General features: G+C 34.0%; 1 protein-coding gene across 1 annotated transcript; it reads left to right on the top strand.

The window, feature by feature from the left end:
* Positions 1-1415: 1415 nt before the first annotated feature.
* LOC128244215 (glycosylphosphatidylinositol anchor attachment 1 protein-like) lies at positions 1416-23663 on the top strand. The gene is made up of 13 exons (XM_052962231.1): positions 1416-1472; positions 1753-1955; positions 3762-3846; positions 4717-4822; positions 9646-9805; positions 11477-11578; positions 12438-12634; positions 13516-13718; positions 14251-14441; positions 15821-16026; positions 17070-17266; positions 18177-18350; positions 18645-23663. Exons 2-13 carry the CDS (start codon positions 1784-1786, stop codon positions 18910-18912), a joined length of 2061 nt encoding a protein of 686 aa, XP_052818191.1. The 5' UTR covers positions 1416-1472; positions 1753-1783; the 3' UTR covers positions 18913-23663.
* Positions 23664-24702: the final 1039 nt, after the last annotated feature.

Raw genomic sequence — 24702 nt, 5'->3', positions numbered from 1 at the left:
TATTCCAATCACAAATATTGCAATCAATATAATATGCACATGTAATAACTACAAACAGAATAACCAAATTTACTACACGAAATATATATACCTACCCTTTTTACTCATTTTTCCTTTCAATTTATAATTTCAAAAGGATCATTTTATATATTTGGGATTGTTTGTTCTGATGAATGTATTGGATACGGAAAGATCAAATGTTGTTTTTTTGCATTAAAAGTTAAACTATTAAACAAATTTAACATCTGAGGTTTATCCCTTTACAAATTATATTAATAATTATCTATATTTCTCATTTTGCAATAATGGTAAGAACTTATAAATCCTATTTTCACCTATTACAATACAAATCATCAATTCAGATATTTTTACAACTACCAAAAAATTGTTTAGTTTTTCATCTTATGATGAAATGAAAGTTATTAAAAGTAATTCTGTGTTTGGTTTTATAATCCTCATTCTTCTTAAGGTAATCTTAAAATTTATATTTTGTTATTGTTGTTCCGTGTCATTGCTTTCCCCGATTTCAAAGTTTTCATAAAAGAAATAATAAATTGTTTCTTTATAAATCTAGATATTAAACCATTAAACCAATTTTAATGATTTGAAATAAGGTTCTTTTCCCTATTCAAACAAAACAAAAAGTTTACAAACAATCAATTAGGTTTTAATTCTAAAAGCAAAATTCAAAAATAAAGTGAATTAACTATTTTTCACTTGACTAAACTTCATAAACATAATAATTTATTGATTTTAACAATAAAATTTCACTGTCAATATTTTTGTTCTTATTCTATATTGTATGCGTTTCTCAACATCCTTCTTTGTGTATGTTATATGCAAATGTGAAAACCCTTCTTTGCCTATGTTGTATGCGTTACACTATTTCTTTGTTGTATGCATTTCATACCGACCCATTTTCACCCCTATTTTCTTACGACCCGTATTATATCCGAGGCCATATCTTGATACTAGCCGAGGAGTTCCGATTGGTATTTGATAAGGGGCCGATTCGTCTGGTAGCCTTTGGAAACTTGATTTCCGTACCAAATCACAAATACGAATAATAACAAGTAGGGTAAGAGCGATGTTATGCCAAAAAGCGCGGGATAACATATGTCCATGTACACCCATTTTTTTTTTCTGTTTGTTAAATAGCCCACGTCATGATTTTTAAACTCGTTTGTATGATTTTTAATTTATGATATTTTTTTTATACGCGTTGAACAAAGCTCGTTAACATTGCTGAAAATATAAATTATAGTAAAAAAATCTGACCTTTAGGTTATTGTTTAAGTAAGAGGAGGATTTCTGTTAAAGATGTTAATAAATACTTTTTGGAAGAGAGGAAACCCATACATTACCGCTTTTTCTTTCATTATACGTGAGCCGAGATTTAACCGTTCCGCGCACTCGCCGGGTAGGGGAGCTAACTGTTAATACAACGTAAACAAAACGCATTTTATTCAGAGGTATTTTGGTATTTCTGCATGACTTTTTATTGTTTTAGTTATTAATTAGATTGATACGTGTGTATTGCTTTTTTCTAGCAGGATTTTTTAAAGCTGATAAGCATGAAATTTTCTTTTATTTTTTTCTTAGAATTTCACATTCGGACACACTAATATTTCGGGCTATTTGTTATTTTTCTGACAATTTATCAAACAATCTTCACATAATGTCTTTTGCCTTATACAGTATGTCTATATATCCATCTTTTTAGTCAAATTGTGCTGTTTTATTTTGTTTCAGAATAGATAGAGTGAAATAAAGAACTGACACCATGGGAATTCTCTCGAACCCGAAGTCTCGGCAGAAGTTGGTGGATATTGTGTCAAAATACAACAACCCACTTTGCCTGCTTTGTTACTTTGGCGGCCTTGTGTGGTTTATGGCTCTTGCATACTCACCATTTAATGCAAAGACTTACTTTTCGGAGAATGCACTTTTACCTGGTTTGTATACCTAAATAGTCCAAATAATTGTACGTTGACAGATTTTTGATGTGGCAAATCTAACTTTACGTACAAATAGTTTTGTACCAAAAGTGGGTAGTTATTCAAATTGTGATTCCGGTTAAAGCATATTGCGTCAATAAAATATAAACAATAAATATTACCAAATAATTTTACTTTGTATTTGTTCCATATAAAATAAATATCCAACGAATAATTATGAGTTTGATGTATTTTTTTCATTTCATACTGTCAAAACATAATGATATATATATATATATACAAGAAGGGCACCTGCCAGGCTGCCGTTCACAGTTTTACAACAATCTGAACACCTCGGAGATGGCCGAGTTGTTACGATTGTATTTACTAGATCTATCTCGAAGCGTGCCAGAGATGGCCGAGTTGATACGATTGGCATAATTGTTGTCTGTGTCAGTCAAGTTTCGTTTTATTGGAAAGGTAAATCCTGTGTTTTAATGCATTTAATGTTTTTTTGTGCAAAATATCTTTGCACTTACATCATATATTGGTAAAATATGTAAATAAACCTTTATTATTTATTTCAAACTTAAAATTCTTCTCTAAATACAATTTCATTTTTTTTTTAAAACCCCCGTTTTTGCACAAACCCGTATAGACGTTAGGGATTAGAAAAATCCCGTAATAACACGTCTATTATTTAAGACTATATACCTAAACTGCTAAAATATCTATGTGATATGACTGTATATAATTTATATTTTTCAACCAACACCCTTATTGTTCCATTTTTTGGCAAAAATAATGATTTACCATAGGTGATAAAAAAGTTACATTTGTAACAATAGATGGCGAAACCAACAATTAGATATCATTTATTCTTATTGATTAATATGTATGAAAAACAACATAATTTATAGGTAAATAAACAGCGATGAAGAAACCACCTGTTACCTGTACAAGTTCTACTGGACGTTGTATAATTATGAAATGTTGGCACATCTGCTGGTGCACTGTTTATTTGTTAATCAGACTTTATCATTGCACCTGTTATAACGGTAGAGCAATCATGCCCATATTGCTTATTGTTCAATATTAATATGTTACTATATCAAAGCTGCCCTCTCTCAGATTGAACTTTTTGATAACTTTCTTATTTTTTGTCTTGGAACAAGCCAATTTATTCGAAAATGCATGGAAATGCTTTTAGCCATAAAACATTAATTTTCGAATGGAAATATGAAAATCTGTGATCTGATCTTTTGTCAGCAGTCTTTTATCACTGGTTTGCATATATTTACACAAAAATTTGCTCATTCCAAGACAAAAAATAAAAAAGTTGTAAAAACGGTAAATCTGTGAGAGTGCAGCTATAAGATAACAAATACAAAATCTGATATAATTAAACTGTGCAAAGTTTTAGCAGAAGAGTTATGGAAGGGTGCTGTCACCTGTCCTTATTTGGTAGCACCCTTCTGCCTTCATGAAGACTAGTATGTACACCCTCCTGCCTTTATAGAATTAAATGCTTCAGTAATAAGATTATATTCAAATATTTCTTTTGTTTTGTTTAAAATTAAAAAAAAAAATTGTAAATTTAAACTTTACATGTTTGGTAATGAAACTGGATATTAATTTAATTAAGCACAATTCCTAGTTTTTTTTATAAAATTTGTAATGTTCAAAATCTTGATACCTGATAGCCTGATACAAAATATGTGCCCAATGTGACATGAACTAGGTGATATGCCATCAAATGTATGTTACGGTATTTATTGCTTGCAGACTTAAGTTATTTGTGTGTAATAAATTATTTTATTTCAGGGGTTGTTGAGAATGGATTTTACTTTGACTTTGACTACAACAGTTACATTTCTGAATTGAAAGAAGAGTTAAAAAAGGATAAAAAGTATGTTTATTTTATTTTTATCTTAGGTTTTTATATATTATTATGTTATCATATACACAACTTTAAATGAAGTTGTTTTTATCTTGTGTCTTACTCATTTATTGAAATAAGACTTTTTGTTGATGGTTTGCTATGTGAATTTCATAATTTGAGAAAGACTTTACAGCATTTTACCATGGCAGGGCTTGATCACAGGGGCAGGGTGCGTTTGTTTTGACACACCCCTTTGACCACATCCCTCCCCCATTTTAAAATAAACATTCCAGACTTATTTATAATGATGGGGAAACTGTTACTAATGAGAACTTACAAAAAAAATTATTTTTTTTAAAAATACAAAGATAATAAATACATTTAAGAAATAAATAAATATTTTTTGTAATTTATCATTAGTAACAGTTCCCTTAAAAAAATGGGGGGGGGGAGGCGTGGTCAAAGGGGTCTTGTCAAAACAATGCACCCTGCTCCTGTGGGCTTGATGGCTTGATTCGACCACTGCATAGCAATCAAATTGAGAATAATTTTTAATTTTTTGGGAAAAATGGACATTTTTTTGCAAGGGGAAACAGTCTTTAAAAGGCAGTTAATTGCACCAAAAAAATAACTGAGAGTGCAAATTCATTACATAAAAAATATACATAAAACATAAATATAGTAAATACATTAAACTTAACAGCAATTTTAAATCATGAAATATATCAAAAATGCTTACAATGATAAAGGAAATGTCGAATAAGTATTCGTTCTGGTAAATATTTCCATTTTACCATGAAATCTGCATTTGTATTATGATTATTTATATTTTGATAAATCTGGTGCCTTATTATAATGCATGACTATGAATTTATGTCAAATATACTTTTTTCTTAGATTTATTCCAAGAGATTGGCTGTACAATAAGTTCAGAGAGGCCGGATTGGAGACGTACACACATAACTACACTGTAAAATACCCGCTCCACATAGTCAGAGGACAGGTACATTGAAATAGAAAAGTTGTTAGTACTTGACATGTTGAAGCTTATGATTTTGTTGAATTTGTGTTGTATCAAGAGTCATTGAAGAAATACTTTTTAATGAACAAGACCACATTCTTACACAAGAACTCAAGTATAATTAAAAAAAAGCTTTATAAAATCCAGAATTTTATCAAGAAAAGCATTTTTCCAGTGCCAGACTTGTGCTAATTTCGACCACTGTATGAATATGTGTAATAGCATTCGGAGCTCCTCGGCCATTTTTATCGAAAACAACCTCGGATGTATTTGGACGGTTTACATACTCAAAAAGAGGTACGTTTAAGTCCGCTGCAAGTAGATGGCTAGTAATTTTCTTTAGCAGTTAAACTTCATGACTTAACTCTTGGGAATCTTAATTATATTTGCAATAATAAACTTAACTGGCAATCAATTTTAACTTAGATCAATAAATACAACTCTAAAACACTACATTTAATGAATGATACTATTCAAAAAATTACGAACTACTTCAACTGATGTACCAGCATACATCCAAGGTTGTTTTCGATAAAAATGGCCGAGGAGTTCTGAATGGTGTAAAAGTTGCTGCACTAACTACAACGTAGCATGCTTTGTATAATTTCAGTCATGAGTTTGTGGTTAAAGAAACTATTTTGTACCACATTGTTATGTTGTTCATTAACAAATGACAATGCGAATATGAATCCTTTATGTTTGTCGCAAATCAAGGGACAATATTGCCTATTAAGCATTAGATCTATTGCTAAACAAACACCTATTCATGCACTGCCTCGGCTTTTCGCAGTTATGTTATTGAAGCCATTTATTTTCATGGTGTTATTTGCGGTTTATTGATCACAACAAAATGGTCAATCTTTTGATTTTAATTGGGTCAAATTAAAAACATAAACATAATTCTTTAATAATATTTATTGATGCCGAAGAACTTCAGTGGTGTCTTCACTAAAAATAATAGACAAAAACAAACATAAGTTGTTATTGATTAATTATTACAATTCCGATAAGTAAGGACCTGTCCTGCAAACTTAAACGCGTAACCATTTACTAATTTTTAACCTACCTCCAAATAGAGAGCTCACAATTGACCGCCATTTTCTTTGAGTAAAACAAAAACAGTTACCGCGAAAGTCGATAATTGTCCGTTGAGCTTTACATTTTTACAGGAGGAATTTAAGCATTTAGATTTGCTTATAAATTGACCCCGTCTTATTAGCGAGTCGAAACAAAAAGCACCAGATTTAATGGGCAAAGTTAGGGGGTCGTCTTAGAAGCGAATCGTCTTATAGTCGGGAAAATATGGTACTCTAGGTGCCTGCCTCTCACCCAAGAGGTTGAGGGATTATCCCATCTAGAGATAACTTCTCATGCCCTCTCAAAATGGACGCCAGTACTGGAAATGGACTTGAGCATGGGCTGTCATCTTTCTTCTGAATAAATCATATATTTTTAGCTCACCTGTCACATAGTGACAAGGTGAGCTTTTGTGATCACAATTTGTCCGGCGTCCGTCCGTCGTCCGTCCGTAAACTTTTACTTTAAACGACATCTCCTCATAAACTGCTTAGCCAATTTCATCCAAACTTCACAAGAATGTTCCTTGGGTGGTCCCCTTTGAAAATTGTTCAAAGAATTGAATTCCATGCAGAACTCTGGTTGCCATGGCAATGGAAAGCAAAAACTTTAAAAATCTTCTTCTCCCAAACCACAAGGCTTAGGCCGTTGATATATGGTAGGTAGAATCACCAAATGGTCCTCTACCAAGATTGTTCAAATTATGGTCCTTGGGTCAAAATTGGCCCCGCCCCGGGGGGTCATGGGTTTTCTCTATATGTTTATAGTGAAAACTTAAAAAATCTTCTCCTCTGAACTTACTTGGCCTAGAGCTTAGATATTTGTCATGATTCATCGTCTAGTGGACCTCTACAAAGTTTGTTCAAATTATGGCCCTGGGGTCAAAATTGGCCCCGCCCCGGGGGGGTCTTGGGTATGCTCTATATGTTTATAGTTAAAACTTCAAAAATCTTCTCCTCTGAACTTACTTGGACTAGAGCTTAGATATTTGGCATGATTCATCGTCTAGTGGAGCTTCACAAAGATTGTTCAAATTATGGCCTTGGAGTCAAAATTGGCTCCGCCCCGGGGGGTCATGGGTTTTCTCTATATGTTTGTAGTGAAAACTTCAAAAATCTTCTCCTTTGAACTTACTTGGACTAGAGCTTAGATATTTGGCATGATTCATTGTCTAGTGGACCTCTACAAAGGTTGTTCAAATTATGGCCTTGGGGTCAAAATTGGCCCTGCCCCGGGGGGTCATGGGTATACTTGATATGTTTATAGTTAAAACTTCAAAAATCTTCTCCTCTTAACTTACTTGGACTAGAGCTTAGATATTTGGCGTGATTATCGTCTAGTGGACCTCTACAAAGATTGTTCAAATTATGGCCTTGGGGTCAAAATTGGCCCCGCCCCGGGGGGTTAGGGTATTCTCTATATGTTTGTAGTGAAAACTTCAAAAAGCTTCTCCTTTGAACTTACTTGGACTAGAGCTTAGATATTTGGCATGATTCATCGTCTAGTGGACCTCTACAAAGATTGTTCAAATTATGGCCTTGGGGTCAAAATTGGCCCCGCCCCGGGGGGTCATGGGTATACTTGATATGTTTATAGTTAAAACTTCAAAAATCTTCTCCTCTTAACTTACTTGGACTAGAGCTTAGATATTTGGCATGATTCATCGTCTAGTGGACCTCTACAAAGATTGTTCAAATTATGGCCCTGCGGTCAAAATTGGCCCCGCCCCTGGGTGGTCATGGGTTTTCTCTATATGTTTATATTAAAAAAAATCAAAAATCTCCTCTGAACTTACGTTGCTTAGAGCTTAGATATTTGGCTTGATTCATCGTCTAGTGGACCTCTACAAAGATTGTTCAAATTATGGCCTTGGGGTCAAAATTGGCCCCGCCCAGGGGGGTTAGGGTATTCTCTATATGTTTATAGTTAAAACTTCAAAAATCTTCTCCTGTGAACTTACTCGGACTAGAGCTTAGATATTTGGCATGATTCATCGTCTAGTGGACCTCTACAAAGATTGTTCAAATTATGGCCTTGGGGTCAAAATTGGCCCCACCCCCTTCGGAGGTCATGGGTTTTCTCTATATGTGTATAGTGAAAACTTCAAAAATCATCTCCTCTGAACTTACCTGGCTTAGAGCTTAGATATTTGGCATGATTCATCGTCTAGTGGACCTCTACAAAGTTTATTCAAATTATGGCCCTGGGGTCAAAATTGGCCACACCCCGGGGCTGATGGGTTTTCTCTATATGTGTTATAGTGAAAACTTAAAAAATCTTCTCCGAACTCACAAAGACAAGTAACGTCTTAATTTAAACTGGATAACATATTTAGTACACATACCAATTTTCAATATGGGCCACATACAACAATTAATAACAAATATACATATATAGATACACAAGTAGTGACAAGAGCTTAGATATTTGGCATGATATATCATCTAGTTGACTTGTACCAATATTGTTCAATCTTTGGCCCTGGGGTCAAAAAATGGCCCCATCCGGGCGGTCATGGGTTTCCTTATATATGTATATGATGTAACTTATAAAATCTTCTTCTCCGAAACCAAAAGGCTAAGGCCTTAGATATTTGGTATGAAGCATTGTTTATCGGACCACTATTAAGATTGTTCAAACTTTAGCCCTGGGGTCAAAATTGGCCACGCCCCGTGTTCATAGACTTAGGTTTTCAATATTTTTATATAGTCTTATATAATAAAACTTTAAAAATCCTCTTCTCCAAAATATAAGACCTAGAGCTTTCATATTTGGTATATAGTGTTACCTAGTGGACCTACACCAAAGGTATTCAAATTATTGTCCCGGGGTCAAATTGGCCTTGCTCAGGGGTCATTTGTTGTTACATTGTCTTGTCACTTAAACATCTTTTCCTCTGAAAGTAAAGGTCAGAATGACTCCATACTTGATATGTAGCATCCTTACATGGTCCTTTCTCAACTTTGTTCAAATGGTTTTGTTTGGCCCCTTTTAGGGGTCACCAGAGCAAAAAATAGAAAAACCTTTAAACAACTTGATCTTATTAACTGCTTGATGGATCTTCAAGTCTGAAGCATCCTAGCATGGGCCTCTGTCAGGTCTTTTCAAATAATTTTGTTTGGCCCCTTGTAAGGGCCACCAGAGCTAAAATTAGTAAAAAAAACTTAACATTTTCTTCGCATGAACGCCTTGATAGATCTTCAGCAAATTTGGTTTGAAGTGTCCTTGCATGGACCTCTCTTAAATTTGTTCTCATAATTTTGTTTGGCCCCTTTTAGCTAAAAATAGAGTAAAAAACGATTATTCTTGTGAACCTCTTGATGGATATTTACCAAATTTGGTCTGAAGCACCCTTGCATAGACTTCTCTCAAATGTATTAAAATAATTTTGTTTGGTCTCTTTTATTTTCATATTTGCATATTGATGGAACCGTACAGAGATATTGAATGGCGTACTAATTAGTGCAACATCCATTTAACTTAATGAAAAGTGACCAGCCGATATTCTTTGAGAACAAATATTAAGCTATATTGATTACAAAGGTTAAACTCTTTTACTCAGGTGAGCGATTTAGGGCCATCATGGCCCTCTTGTTTAGTTTAAACTGAACCTATATACAGGAAAAGCTTATGTTTAGGATTATAACAATGCCTGAGATATAGATTCATGCCCATCTTGAAAACCATTAAAAGTTTATGTTACATGTGTATTGTATTTTACCCTACAGTTGGTACCTGGCCAGAATGTGTATGGCATACTCCGCGCCCGCAGAGCCCCACGTGTGGAAGCTGTGGTTATGTCCGTCCCACTGCGGGGGAAGTCCTCCGAGCTCCAGCAGACATACGGTAGCCTCGTTCTGATGCTTGGACTGGCTAAATACTTTATTCGTAAGTGATTAACAGATGTTGGTCTTTTGAATTTTCCTAAAGAAATCTTCTGTGAAAAATTAATTTTAATATTACAAACTGTGATGTTGTAAGTAAAAGCGGTTCAAAGAGCCCGTTTATTTGGATTCCTGTTAACAATTTTTAATGGACAAGTGTCTATGGATAAATTTATAGACAGTTGTCAATGGATAAATTTATAGACAGTAAGAAAAGTGAATACTTATTAATTCCACATTTCTATCAACTTTCACTAATCTTTGTTGTAAAGGAACAGTTTTGATGTTAGTGAATAGTTAAACAAGCAATATATTTAACATGTTTTTATAAAGAAATTTTAGCCAGACAGCTACAAAGATAATTTACAAATTATACACCTCCTTTTCAATTACACTGGTCACTGGCCAGATGCAGTGGTTATTTCCCTTTGTCAAGGGGAAGCGATGTCCTTGAAAAATTGCTTCATATTAACAGGTCTGCATACCTGATGGAAATTTTAATGATAAAAAACACTAAGTACAAGTCCATGGTCTTTTACTGAAATTTAGCTGATTCATTCCAGGCTGTTCCGCACATTCAGCCATAATACCACCATTACAGGGTGAGGGTACATGTCGCCTAAAATTGTGTCGCCGACATTTTTAGTTGCAAAATGACTTATTGGCTGCCTTTGGGTGGTGGGGGCATGCTTCAATCACGTCTCTGCTTATTTCAATCACTCATTCAAATTATGATAAAAAAATATATATTCACACTTTACCTATTAAACTGCATTTTTAATGTTTTGCATCAAAATTCGTCTCGTATGATTTTAAATGCACAGTTTGATATTAATCATATGAAAGTAAAATTCTGAACTTGATTAAGACTGATTTTTGACTGCAAACAACGCCAACACCTCTAGCACCATCTTGTGTGGTGTTCTATTTTCAAGAATTATTATGGATATTGTTTCAGTGAGATATGAATTCTATTTCATCGAATTAGCACCGAAAGGCATCTTTTTTAAGAGTGGTGGTCAAAAGATGAAATATAATCTATATATCACAGAAACAAAGAACTTATCTCTTTATTATATGCTAAAAACTCATTGACATCAAATAGTAATTAATGTAAAAAGATGCCAAATCTATTGTTAATGTATTTTGGAATTGACATAATTGATTTCTTATCCCATACGTGTGTGCCCTGACAAAGATGGTCAAATTTTCAAAACATTATCTGATATCAAAATGTTATTTCACTGTTTTAAAATTTCTGTAAACTATTGAAAAGCATTTATTAATTAAATATTATATTTAATTATTCAAAGTTTATTTTTATGCATTTTCACACACTAGCACAAGGGCTGTATTAATAAAATATCTTAAGTCAATTCCTAACTTAAGTTGATTTCTTAAAATTTTCATTGTCAAATAAAAAGAACTGTATTAGTGTTTTTAACATTAATGTATGTTTTTTCAATAAGGTCAATGAAAATAATGTGTGTTGGATTTTTTAAAAAGTTTTTATTATGTATTATTAAAGAGATACACAAATTAAGAAAGTGGCTTAGGTTAGGAAATGACATGAGTTTTATGAATACCGCCCGAGGCTTACCAGTACGCAATATTCTGTTGTCATTTATCATCATATAATGTAAATGGTTCAGTGTTTACTTTTGTGTATTTCAAGGTCAGCCATATTGGAGTAAAGACATAATATTCCTGGCCACGGATCATGAGCAGATCGGGATGCAGGCATGGCTGGATGGCTATCATGATGTACACACTGAATGTAAGTCGAGTAGTGCCTTCTTAGTTCTTCTCTTATTGTTATGAGTGATAAGGTGTCTTTAAAGACATTATATTCCTGGCCACAGATCATGAGCAGATAAGGATGCAGGCTTGGCTAGATGGATATCAGGAAGTACACTTGGAATGTACAATGTAAGTTAAAGTGGTCTTGTGCGATTTTTGGTGGAGGGAAAAATTGTGGAACATGAAACTCTGAATCTTAGAGGAAGTGTGATGTTTTAAAGGTACTCATTCATATGATTTTACCTTGAATTAGTTTTCTCAATAATTCATCTGAAAGCACTTATTTTATCATTACTTTACTCGATGATATCGAAATTGCAGAAATAAATACAGTAATAGTATAAAAAGGTAGCTTGTTTTAGGAGTGTGCAAGCGCATGCCATTGAAGTAAAGAAAAAAACACTAGAAATCTGACTCCAAAACCACAAGACCACCAGGACTTTAACAAAAGTGGTGGATAATTTGACCTCTTAACAATACATTGATAACATCACATGATAATGTCTTTAAATGTGAATTATGAATTTTGGAAAATGAAGTCACCTTCGCCCTTTTGCATCTTAGTTTTGGTGATACAAAATAAACTTGAATGTTGGTCATAGTTTAGACACAATTGAATATAATGGTATTCAAATGAAACTTTTGTATTAAGTGCAACTTGAATAAGAAGTCAAACAGTTGGAAACATATACCCAGAAGTTACAGTCCAATGATCGTTATTTGTTAATGTAAGGCCTGAAGCGTTGGAGGCGAGAAGGGGACAGATTCAGGTGGGGTTAAATCTTGAGATACCTGCTAGCTTCATTTATTGATATGAACATTTTCTAATTTAACAGATATTCTGCCAGGGGATTTGCCCGCCCGTAGTGGTCAGATCCAGGCTGCCATCAACCTTGAAATCCCTGATGGGAACATCCGTTACATGAACGTTAAGATGGAGGGCCTGAACGGGCAGCTGCCGAACCTTGACCTCATCAACCTGGTGGTCAGACTGTGTCACCGACAGGGCGTAACGGTCATGATACATGACACGGTAGGGATCTTTTACAAGGGAATTAGTTCATTTTGAGTAAAGAACCAACAACACAATCAGTAAATGTTTCCTTATATTACATGTACATGGTTGAAAATTTCAGTATTCATTTGGGGAAATATTTATCTTTATAATGTACAGTAAAAATGTTGGTTCAGTAACAAAATATATTTTCAGTTTAGCTTCTGAAATTTTAAATGTTCACCATGCTAATGTACATAATGTAGATCTCAATACATGTATTTGAAACGGTGTTATTTTTTCACATTAATATATTATCAAATGTTTTCTTACAAACATAGGTTGTGCAATTATTTAAATGTCTTATACTTATGATGATATGAAACAGGGCTGTCTTTCTTCATTTGGGGTATATATGGAATAGCCCTGAGAAAGGGGAATTAGGTTAAAAATGCCAAAAAGGGGAACGTTGCAGATTGACAGAAACAAAACTGTTCAATTTTGTGGATTAAAGATGGGAATTTTGACCAAAATTTAGGATAACAAATATACCTTGGCTAAGGATATGGGGCCTTTTGCTGGCCCCAAAATTTGTGAAAGGACTGCCCTGTATGAAATATTGTAACAGCTTCTTTTAAAGTCAAACACATTATCAAGGTTAATTTTAAAACAAGAGTTGCCAAACCCTGACAGTTAAAGCGATATCATCATATGGAATATTTTAACTAAAAAAAAGATAATTTTACCTTGGTAAATGAAGTACAAATGTTTGCTGTTGTATGACATTAACTTTAATCTGTTAAATTTAATTGACTATGAGTGACATGAATTGTTGCAAATACCCAAGGGCACATACCTAAGACAGCTGTTGTTGATACATGTATATAAACACAATTCACTGCAAACCATGTGATTTCCAGCCTGATGTAGCGGACACCGAGGCGGAGACACCAGCCGGTTTCTTGCAGTCAATGACCACCATGGGGCGCATGATGTGGGCCCAGTCCACAGGGATCCCATCAGGCAATCACGGGCTCTTTCACCGATACCATATAGAGGCTGTCACTCTTGAGGCAATCCGGAAGAAGAAAACTGGCCGGGTGTCGCTGGACTCCGCAGGAAGGTAATATGTAATATTGACTTGTTAATAAGTGCTGAAAAATGTTGCATTGAAATGAAAATTGATAAAATTTGACAATCTTTTTAATAGGAATTAATTCAATTGATGCGTCATCCATTTGTTCCCTGATGAAAATACAATTATTTTCATAATCCTGAGAAGGGCATGGTGCTAGGTCAGAAAGGGCCCTTTTGATACGCATTAAATGAGCCTTAATGGGGCACTTGCAAGGGCCAATGTTCAATTCTTATTGTGAATGTGTTGTAACTTTAATACGGTAGCTGTTATCTTTTACTTAAGTGTCAAAATTATATATTTATTATTTCTAAACTATTTCTAAAAATTAACTCTGTCAAACGAAAGGGAGCAGCAGGGTGGAGTAAAAAGGCAGTAAGGTGCTGGCAAAGGGCAGCGGGGTGCCGCACCCTGCTCTTTAGGCCTAGATAGAGCACTTAATCATATTAAGATTAGTTTATGATTTTTCTCCGAAGACCCCAAATCTCATGTCTTTGTCCATTTCCCTTCTTTCTGCCAGGGTTATAGAAGGAATATTCCGGAGCCTGAACAACCTGCTGGAGAGGTTCCACCAGTCGTTCTTCTTCTACCTGTTACCCGGCACCCAGCGATACGTCTCCATTGGCCTCTACATGATACCCTTCGCCATCATGTGCTCCGCCGCTCTCATCAAAATATCCTTGATACTTGGGTTGACTTTAATAGTTTTGAGTACATACCAGTATGTGATGTCATATGCAAAAATGAGTCCTGTGATGGTTTTGATAACAGAAAAATAAATTTAATGAAGATATATCCTCACAAAACAATTTTATAACAATTGGTATGACTGAATTAAGAAACTTCAATAATGTTAAAGCTGCACTCACACAGACTGAACATTTTGACAACTTTTTTATTTTTTGTCTTTGAGCGAGCCATTTTTGCAAAAATCCATGGAAACTATTGAAGTTCTAAAGTTAAGGTTTTATGCATTTTCTTAAACCGTTACTAACGGTTTAAGCCATTCAATATAAATTTTCGAATGGAAATATGCAAATCTGCGATCTGATCTTTTGTCAGCAAGCTTTTATCATTGGTTTGCAGATATTTACGCAAAAAATTTGCTCTTTCCAAGAACAAAATTAAAAAGTTGTAAAAAAAGTAAATCTGTGAGAGTGCAGCTTTAAAAACTAACTATGATTGCTTGTGTCTGAGGCATAATACATGAATGTCATCTTTTCTTCAGCAGATATTACATAATACATGAATGTCATCTTTTCTTCAGCAGATATTACATAATACATGAATGTCATCTTTTCTTCAGCAGATATTACATAATACATGAATGTCGTCTTTTCTTCAGCAGATATTACATAATACATGAATGTCATCTTTTCTTCAGCAGATATTACATAATACATGAATGTCATCTTTTCTTCTGCAGATATTACATAATACATGAATGTCATCTTTTCTTCAGCAGATATTACATAATACATGAATGTCATCTTTTCTTCAGCAGATATTACATAATACATGAATGTCATCTTTTCTTCAGCAGATATTACATAATACATGAATGTCATCTTTTCTTCAGCAGATATTACATAATACATGAATGTCATCTTTTCTTCAGCAGATATTAGTTTTGCTGACTTTGTTACCTTTATACAATATGGGATTTTTTTCTGTATTTCAAGGATGTGCCATGCAGTACAAAATTTTCCATGCACTTGTTTGTTTCATTGTACAGTAGCCGTTGAACCAGCCTAAAAGGGGTTTTAGTCAAAATATCCATGTTGCTTTACAGCTTTGGCTTTAAATGAACTATTTTCATTATTATTTGAGTCCATCTTCCAATTGCTTGCCCAGGCAATTATAATATTTTTTTGGTTTATCTAATATGAAAAATTTGCATAAAATATACATATTCATAACCTTTGTGCTTTTAATTGCATTGAATGAAATATGTTCAGTTCCAAATATACCAGAACATTTTGCATAAAATATACTTTTTTCATAACCTTTTTGCGTTAAATTGCATTGAATGAAATAAGCTTAGTTACTAATTCACCAGTATTCTAAAAACTTCCTTAACCATATTTAAGCCATAGCTTTATGGGTGAACATTAGTGCAGATGAAGCTAAGAAGGAAGGAGGGGAGCCGAAAGAATCTCCAGTTCCGAAGGAAACGGACGATACAGAGAAAGAGGAAATTAAAGAAATATCAGATGAAATTAAAGAAAAGAAAAAGCTGAATAAAGAGACCTTAAATGAATTAGTTGAGGAAGAACCTGACATTGATTTTGAAAGTGTAAGTAATTTCTAAACCACTTGTCGTATATAATACTATTTAAAATATTGATTTAAGCTAAACTTTTTTTTAAGAAAAAATGTCTAGGTATTTTCATAGCCTCAGTGTCTTTCGGGCAGGCATTGTTTGTGTCATTGTGCCAATAACTCGAAAATATTCAAATGAAAAATGGGAGTCGCTACATGTAAATCATTCTTATTCATCAGAGCTTTGATAATGAAAAATCTAACAGTACGCATAGTATCATCACTCTGGTGAACGAGAATGCATGTAAAGATATTCAAATTAAACTTGGTACAACATGTTGCCAGAGACAAACACACAAATATAGCAAGGCCCATAATTATGGCTGTAATTATTGTCAAGTTATGTTCCTTGTTTGTCAGAAAAACAAACAAGAGATGGCTTTCGCTCCACATTGCTCTGGTTTTATGTTTTTTTTCAACATACTATTTGAAATATTTGTACCTCTATTTGATTAAACATGGCTATATCTAAAAAAGCGTTCAAGATATTTGCTTTATGACCTAGAACTTGATACACAATGTAATTTGAACAATAAAACAATAATAAACTCAATTTAAATTCACGCACAAAATATACATAATCAAGGGCACAGACAATAGGTCTTCTTACGTACCTTTTCTGACAACATTCACATCAGTGCAATTACTTTGGTTTTCAAATGCAAAAATATCCTGATTTGGTTGAAATTAACCAATAAGCTAATTTGTCATAGAATGGCATGGTCAGAAAGATTTAAACAATCAGCAGATTCTAGTCGTGTTTAAAATTGCTCTGAGAGATGTAAATATTCAGGAGGTGGTGTTTAAAACTGCTCCGAGGGAGATGCAATTATGTAAATGCCCCTAGAGATGTAAACAATTGGCTGGTCATATTTTAAAAATGATCTTTAGAGAAGTGACAGCCAATAAAAGTGTCCCTAGAAAGATGGCCAATTTCTTATCTGGTGTTTTATTCCATGTGTGTATACATAGCATGTCATATCTCTTTACATGATATTTGTGTTTTTCCCACCCTAGGAAGAGAAAGTTACTGGAGTTTTATCCATCCTGCCTCTGGTGTTGAGCAGCACGATAATGGCCGTCCTCAGTTACACGGGGCCGGATGTTCTCGCAAGTATGGCTGTGCCGTTTAAGATGAACATCGAGGATGGCATCTTCTACGGCTTCTTGGCCCTGTTTACGGCATCACTGTTCTTTCCGAGAATGGTGGCAAGGTAAATATTAATTAAAATTGATAATTTTTTATGCTGTAGAATTTTTATTATTTTTTTGTGAATTTTTTTCATGAATATTTGGGTTTTGGTCTTTTTGCTGGGTGTGATATAGTTGACACTACCATGATAAGCGTCTCTTCCATATATACACAAAATGTGTTTTTCTTTCACCAAAGAAGCGTAGGGTTTAACCCCAATTAAGGGTTGTCTGGTTAGAGAAGTGGTTAGAACACTCTTCTCGATTCCTGAACTTGGTGCGTGTGAGTTTGGTTTTTGGTCACCAAGTCGGACAAGTGGGTTTACGCCGGGTACTCCGGTTTTCCCCATAACACAAGATTCTCGCCTAACATTATGCCAACAATAGATATTAATATAATGTTGCCATACACTGTCACATTTGTTGTAAAATAGATAAGTTTAATCTATCAAGGGCATTGATTCTTGGTCGCTCAAAATTAATACTCGTACCAATTTTTACTATTGAATCAGACTGATATGAAATAAAATTCATAATGACCATGAGGCCACAGTTTAGAAATAGTTTGTTTGGCCATCGCCACCCCACATTTTGAGGGGTGGTGAAGGCAGGTCATTTTTGTGTGTGTTTTTTTTTTAACCATTTTAAAAAGACGGAAAAACACACACAAAAACAGAGAGGCCAAAAAGCTTTCTTGTCATGGGAATTGATATGAGTTGGTCATCTTTCATCAAACTTACAGCTCATTTTGTCTTAAAATAAAACAAATCTTGACCCTGGTTCTGTACTTTTCCCACAAGAGGACTTCAGATGACAAGCAACTATATTTTGACTGGAAGCTTCTGAAGGCAGTCATGCGGATAGTTCAATATTGCGTATTGTTAACCATAATCTCCAGCTTTCTTTATCTCTGACTGTTTACTCTTTTCACAGGAGGACGTCAGATGACAAGCAACTTCGTTTTGACTGGCAGTTACTGAAGGCGGTCACGCTGATATTCCAGTCTCTCGTATTGTTCGGCCTCGCTCTGATGAACATCTCGCTGGCATATTTCCTGGCCGTAGTGTTTGTGCCAGTCTCTATTATTGTACATCCATCGAAATCCAGGTAACATATTGATCGTTGATTAAGTGGTGTGAACAGTTGGTCATTTTTGTTCTTTATTTCAGTAAAAACTGAAATCAAACATGGAACAGCCCATTTTTCAAACTTTAGAGGCCCCAAAAAAGCTTGATCGGAATTATATATTTCGTATAAAATAAACATAATTACTTTTATTCTACAAATTTAATCCTTTTAAATGATGCCAATGTAATATTGGGTCACAAAGCATAAAAAATTCACACAATAATATATTTGATTCCTAAAATAATAAAACCCCGATTCCTTTTGATATTCCAGGTTTTCTCGCTGGGGCCAGAAGTTAATGCTACTACTGGTCTCGCCACTGAGCCTCTCGTTCATCGCGGCTCTTGTCTCTAGTCTTGACACAAAACACACGGGCATATTGGACCTCCTCATCACCTCATGGGGCACACTCAGTCACGGTCTGCTGCTTACCCTCGTTGACAAGTATTTCTTCGGCAGCTGGATGTTTTCCCTCTTTAGTTTCGCCATCTTTCCAAACTGGCTTACCCTCTGGGGAATCTCATACTGTGATGCTGTTTGATTTTGCATGTAGTTCATGTGCTTGTATGACTATATACGCAGATTTTGTTTTTTGTGGAATCTTTTAACATATTGTCTATTGCTGAAGTATTTGAGTATTTCCATTACAAGTTACTCTTGAGTGAACAAATTAGATGATGAGCTTGTCAGCTGACATCAAAGTAATATTTAAAATGACAACACTATACACATAAGGTATAATCTAAAGTAATTTTTAGCTGGTCTGGTTTTGAAAGAAACATTTGAGATATTGACCAGGCCTTAGTTTCTGTCATTGGTAAGCAAAATGTATATGTAAGTACAGTAGACCCCGGTTGGCTAGAACTCTTGTGGCTTAAAATTCCTCATTGGCTCAAACTGGATGTAAAGCACTGATTTCTTTATACTGAAGATAAGCATTCCGACTTGGCTTGAGTTTTTCTAGGCTCAAGGTATTTTTGCCAATCACTGGGAGTTTGAGCGAACAAGGTTTGACGGTATAGGACTTTAGAAGCATATACCATAAAACTTTGTATACATGTTGTTTTTTTATCAACAGAAGTGCGAGAGTGCGAGAATGTTCTCATGGTCTCTCTTAAAGACACAGTACTGGTTTATACCTAGGAAACAGTCCCGAGAGTGATGAATATCGGGTTTCAGCTATCTTCACAATTGAGCTAAAACAAATTGGTATACAAACCAGCTTTGACAACATGCACATGATGTGTAGCAAGTCCTTATCACTCTGGTTAAAACATTTATAAGTTTATGCCCATTGGCTGACTGAGAAAAATATAAGAATGTTCACACCCACTTGCTCTTTTTGAGTTACAGGGAAGCCCTTTGAACAAATTGACAAAAAAAAGGACAAGTATTGATGTCTCTTTGTGATTCTCTTACACATTATATGTATATTCTTGTGAATGCTTTGTGAAATCTTGTTATTGTCTGGATTTATTTATGTTAAGAGAGTGTTGATGTTGTTACAGTAAAGAGGTTGCGAAACACCAAGTGTATTTGTATGTGTAGCTTGATGTACATGTAACAGTTAACATTGGAGGTTCTAAGTTGTTTGCAAATGTTGTCTTTGAAACTGCACTTTCACAGATTGACTGTTTTGACAACTTTTTTTTTTATTTTTTGTATTGGAATGAGCTGATTTTGTGATATTAGAATGCTGACTAAAGATTTAAAAAGTTTAAAAAGTTTTGATCACACTTTTCATATTTATGGTTGAAAATTGATATATTATGGCTAAAAGCATTACGATCGTTTAAGAAAAATGAAATTTTGGGCAGTTATTCAAACAGTTGAGATATGTTCTACAGTGAATTATCTAATATGACTGAATTGCAGACGCTTGTGCCATAAAAAGCGGATTCTAAGACAAAAGATTAAAGATTAAAAACTGTTAATTTGTGAGAGTGCAGCTTTAAGCTTGTACCTGTTGGCTGTCTGATTTTCCACATAGATCTCTCTCCATACTATTGTACATGTCATTCATGTGAAACTGGTACAGAGTCCAAGTATTCTAGCACACTAGATGGGCATTTCCGCTTTGCTGGGAATTTTTCTGGCCCCCTATACTTGACGAGTCACATGCTGTGACACAATTCTTTTTATTTCTTTTATTATGCACTTTGTGTAAGCATTGTTATGATATTTCAATAGATGATATAAATAGAAGTTAATTTTACAAATAATCCTGAGTGTCATGACGTCAGTAAACATCATCGCATATGCTTTTTGGTGATATATACAAAAATGCATCAATTTTCTTCACAAAATAGTAATTTCATGGATGCTAGAAAAAATATTGATCATGTGTTTCCGGTCAGAATAGATAAATCCTACCCTTTGGCACGCTGTGTAGCCAGTAACTTGGCAAGCCTTGTTACCCAGCAATGCAGGTGCCCTGTGGTCACATTTTTCTTTCCGAACCAGACATTATTAGTCTTTTATAACCTCTGTATTATTTTAATACATACTTACTGGTATATGTTTTTATCAGAAAGTAGTTTCATATTAAAGTAGTATTTAAGTTAAGACGTCAATCATTTGTATGCAAAGATTTGTTATTGTATTTTAGATATTAACATCAAAATTGTTTCTACATTTAATTTATATGGATTAACCATTTTTAACCATGATTTTTGAATAACACCATAATGATATTAAAAGGGATGTAAAATAACAAAATTTGACTATTTTTATATACCCATTATTTATTTGTTTTTCAAATAACTTAATGCCTGTATAAAAAAAAGCTCTTGGTGAAAACTTTAAAAAAAATATTCAAACTTTAAAATTTTGTAACTTTAAAATGGAACTATAACAGTAGCAATTTTTGGTATAAATAAGGGATGAATTACCTTAACTGCCAGAATAGTCCTGGCAGCGACAATGTTACCACCTACATGTATACTTATTAGTAAACATTAGAAACAGCATTATATTTTTTTTAGAAAACTAATGTTTAACTGTATGTTTGTTTTAAAAGATAAACCTTTTCAGAACTGATGTTATATTTGAGATCAATATGTACTTGTCACCAAAATAAATCATTAGAAATATATGTAATAGTTCAACATAATGTGCCGATTGTTCAGAACTTTATTATTAACGTCATGATTGTTAACTTTAAACCGTATATATGTTGCACGAGAGTGTGGTCTTGTGTTGTGGGGGAAACCGGAGTGCCTAGAGAAAACCCACTTGTCGAGCTTGGTGACCACAAACCAAACTCACATGCACCCAGGCCAGGAATCAAACCCAGGTCGCCTTCGTGAGAAGCGAGTGCACTGACCGTACAACCCGGTTAACTTTTAACCTTGAGCTATTTGAGGTTGTGCTCATATCTTGTAATAAATCAAGTGCAATTGAAACAGTGGTCCCAAATCTTGTTAGAAATACAGTAGATTATAACTGTATTTTTTTGAATTCCAGGGCAATAACGATTTGAATGTTAACAATAATGACATTTACAATGTTGTTAACTTTTACAAGATTCTGAACAATCGGCAATGTTACAGTTTGATGTTAGATATATAATATATGTATTTAATGAAATATGTTTAAACATATAAAAACATTCCCTGTTAAAATGATCAAAATGGTTTGATAGTAGTTATTAAAAATAGCAGTATTGCTTAGCTTACTGTATTATGAGTTTTGTAGCTACATGTGTAAGGATATGATTCCTCAGGCGTGATTCCTTTATTGAATGAGATATTTATTGAATGTTGTAGATCATTATATTGAATTTAGGTGTTGCATTGGGTCGATTGTTTGGAACTTTGTTGAAGTTAACAACATTGTTAACGTCATCATTGTTAACATTTGAATGTTTACTACTCTAGAAGTTCCATAGACAATTTATGGTCTGCAGTATTTCTTATAAAATTTCAGAGAACTGTTTGAGCTGTTTTTGTTTTATTTAGATATATCCTTACATCAAAGAATTATTACATCTTTAAAAGGTAAAAATAATTTTATAAACAACATTGTAAACTTAAACAAAGTTGTGAACAATCAGCCCATTGTTACTGAAATATTTCAGTAGCATGCCTTTTTGCATGAATTTTGTCACTGGAAACTTATTTTCATTTATGTCAACAAGAAAGCTAGATTTTGGTCAGAATTCTAGCAGTATTTTAATATGATACCAGTAATTTACTTATATATGGTCATCAACAAGCTAGATTTGTTTAAACAATTTTAAGGTTGACTAATAGTTTGAAGAAAACATGTTTAGTTATTGGCATAAAGCCATGGTAATAGCCTGGCCATCGGCTTTGTTACATAAAAAACTTTAACCTTGGCCAAAAATAAAAAAGATTCAATATATTTAAATGAAACTTGGTACACCTGTTGCAGCAGACAATACACACGTCTAGCAAGGTTCAAAACTCTGGCTCAAATAACTGAAGAGTTATGCCCCTTTTTAGACTTTTAAAAAGCAGACGAGCGTTCACGTTCCCTCCATGGTTCTCTTGTTAATTATGTACACCAATGTCACTTGATGCATTTACATCAACGAATGTCAGGAATATTGCTCACATAATGTAGTATATTCTGAACTATTGATATACACAAAGGAGTCATGTGTCGTTTTTTGTACATTTCATATTTCTATTCCTATTCTTTTGATACTGTCATTTACTTTTGTAAACTATAGTTGTTCACTGTGTAATAAAAAAGAAGCACACAAATCGTGTAATTATTAACTAGAAATATCTGCAGCCAACTGTATACAACTGGATAAGTAATACCACTAGAGGGTCCGGGGGCGCTCGTCCCCCCCACCCCCCATGAAATCGTCCAAGTTCACTTTTTATGTATATATCAGATATTTTTTATAAAACATGCTCAAAAAGCACCATTTCGGACTTAAATTGTTGGGGAGTACATCCAAAATCCCTGCCGACACTTCAATCCATACATGTTTTATTCAGAGGGAGGGACGCATGTCAAAAGGTCGCACCCTAAGTTTCGCCCACTAGAACAACAAATCTGGAACCGCCCCTGAATACACTGGTTATGCGTTTGCTAGTTTAAACAGCGATTTCATTGGACAACAGTATTTTTTAAATAATTATTGACCCATTAATGAACATTTTGGATAACTTTGAACACACCAAAGGATTAATCAGGTTTATTCAATTTTCAGCAGACTTTAATTAACGACTGATATTCGATAATACATTGCTTTTCATTCCCTTCTGTTATCATTTATCGTATTAATGAAGGGCTGCAATACTTATTTTGCTTTTTTTTTTTAAAACACAAATTAAAAAAAAGTTTTCGTCCATTCAACTGACATATTAAACCATTAATTGTTCATAACATTCGAAGCTATCTGAACGACAATTAGTAACCTATCATTGCATATATGTATTATATGATATATGAATTGTCACATCTATAACGTTTCACTGAGATGGAGTTGCCGAAAAGGAATGCATCCGAATGGGTTCATTTCTGTTTTTGTTCTTAATGAAATTTAAATTAAACATCGTTATGATAAACATTTTGATGTTGTTATTATATACATGTATGAAATGACAGTCGTGAGAAAATATATCAGGATACAGTGATAGTAATATCAATCAATGCTAAATAAATACTGATAAAAAGAACTGGCACGTGAACTGTATTGAGATATCCCTGAAAAAAAACATATTCAATACAGAAAGTCATAAGAATTTGAAATTTGAAAAGAATCACTCAATGTGGCTCAAAGTTATATTCCTTGGCGATCTGGGCGTATCAAGTCCTTCACTCAACCAATTCGTTCGTCTGACAGACTGAAGTGCTGATTTGTTAGGCCCTTCAGCAGACGACACACTTATTCCGCTCTCGGATGACTCTGGACGCTTGTTTACGTCCTGGTTCTTTTTCTGCGCATGCGCGGGAGAATTCGTCTCAACACGAGGCTGAATTTGTTTTGACGTCATTTCCGGCACCATTAAATAAGGAACGGGATGAATGGCTGACTTGAACATTGGGTCCGTATATCTTCTATTGTAGTTGTATTCTGTGTATTACACACAACATATTGTATGACAATACATTTTCAAAACAAAACAAAAACACAGAAATAGGAAAACATCTTTAAATGACTAAAAACAAATAGTCTTGAAAATGCCTGGACAATGTATTATTTTGTTTCAAGCGAAGACTCCGTATGCTAAATATAATTTACTGGAAACATCAAAACAATGAACAAGCTGGGTCCAAAGGCGAACATAGTTAATGTCTAAGTAAACGATTTAAACTGTTAAAGCAGAATGTTACAGTCAAGTTTCCATAT

This window comes from Mya arenaria, chromosome 8 (genome assembly GCF_026914265.1).
Source record: "Mya arenaria isolate MELC-2E11 chromosome 8, ASM2691426v1".
Classification (NCBI taxonomy): domain Eukaryota; kingdom Metazoa; phylum Mollusca; class Bivalvia; order Myida; family Myidae; genus Mya; species Mya arenaria.
This window is presented reverse-complemented; position numbering and strand designations above follow the sequence as displayed.

What these genes read in the sequence shown, in the direction of transcription:
- LOC128244215 (XM_052962231.1), top strand. Translation starts at nt 1,784, where the DNA reads ATGGGAATTCTCTCGAACCCGAAGTCTCGGCAGAAGTTGGTGGATATT. An exon ending in GAGTTAAAAAAGGATAAAAA is followed by an intron (nt 3,847 to 4,716) that starts GTATGTTTATTT and finishes CTTTTTTCTTAG; the next exon opens with ATTTATTCCAAGAGATTGGC. An exon ending in GTTGACTTTAATAGTTTTGA is followed by an intron (nt 14,442 to 15,820) that starts GTACATACCAGT and finishes ACCATATTTAAG; the next exon opens with CCATAGCTTTATGGGTGAAC.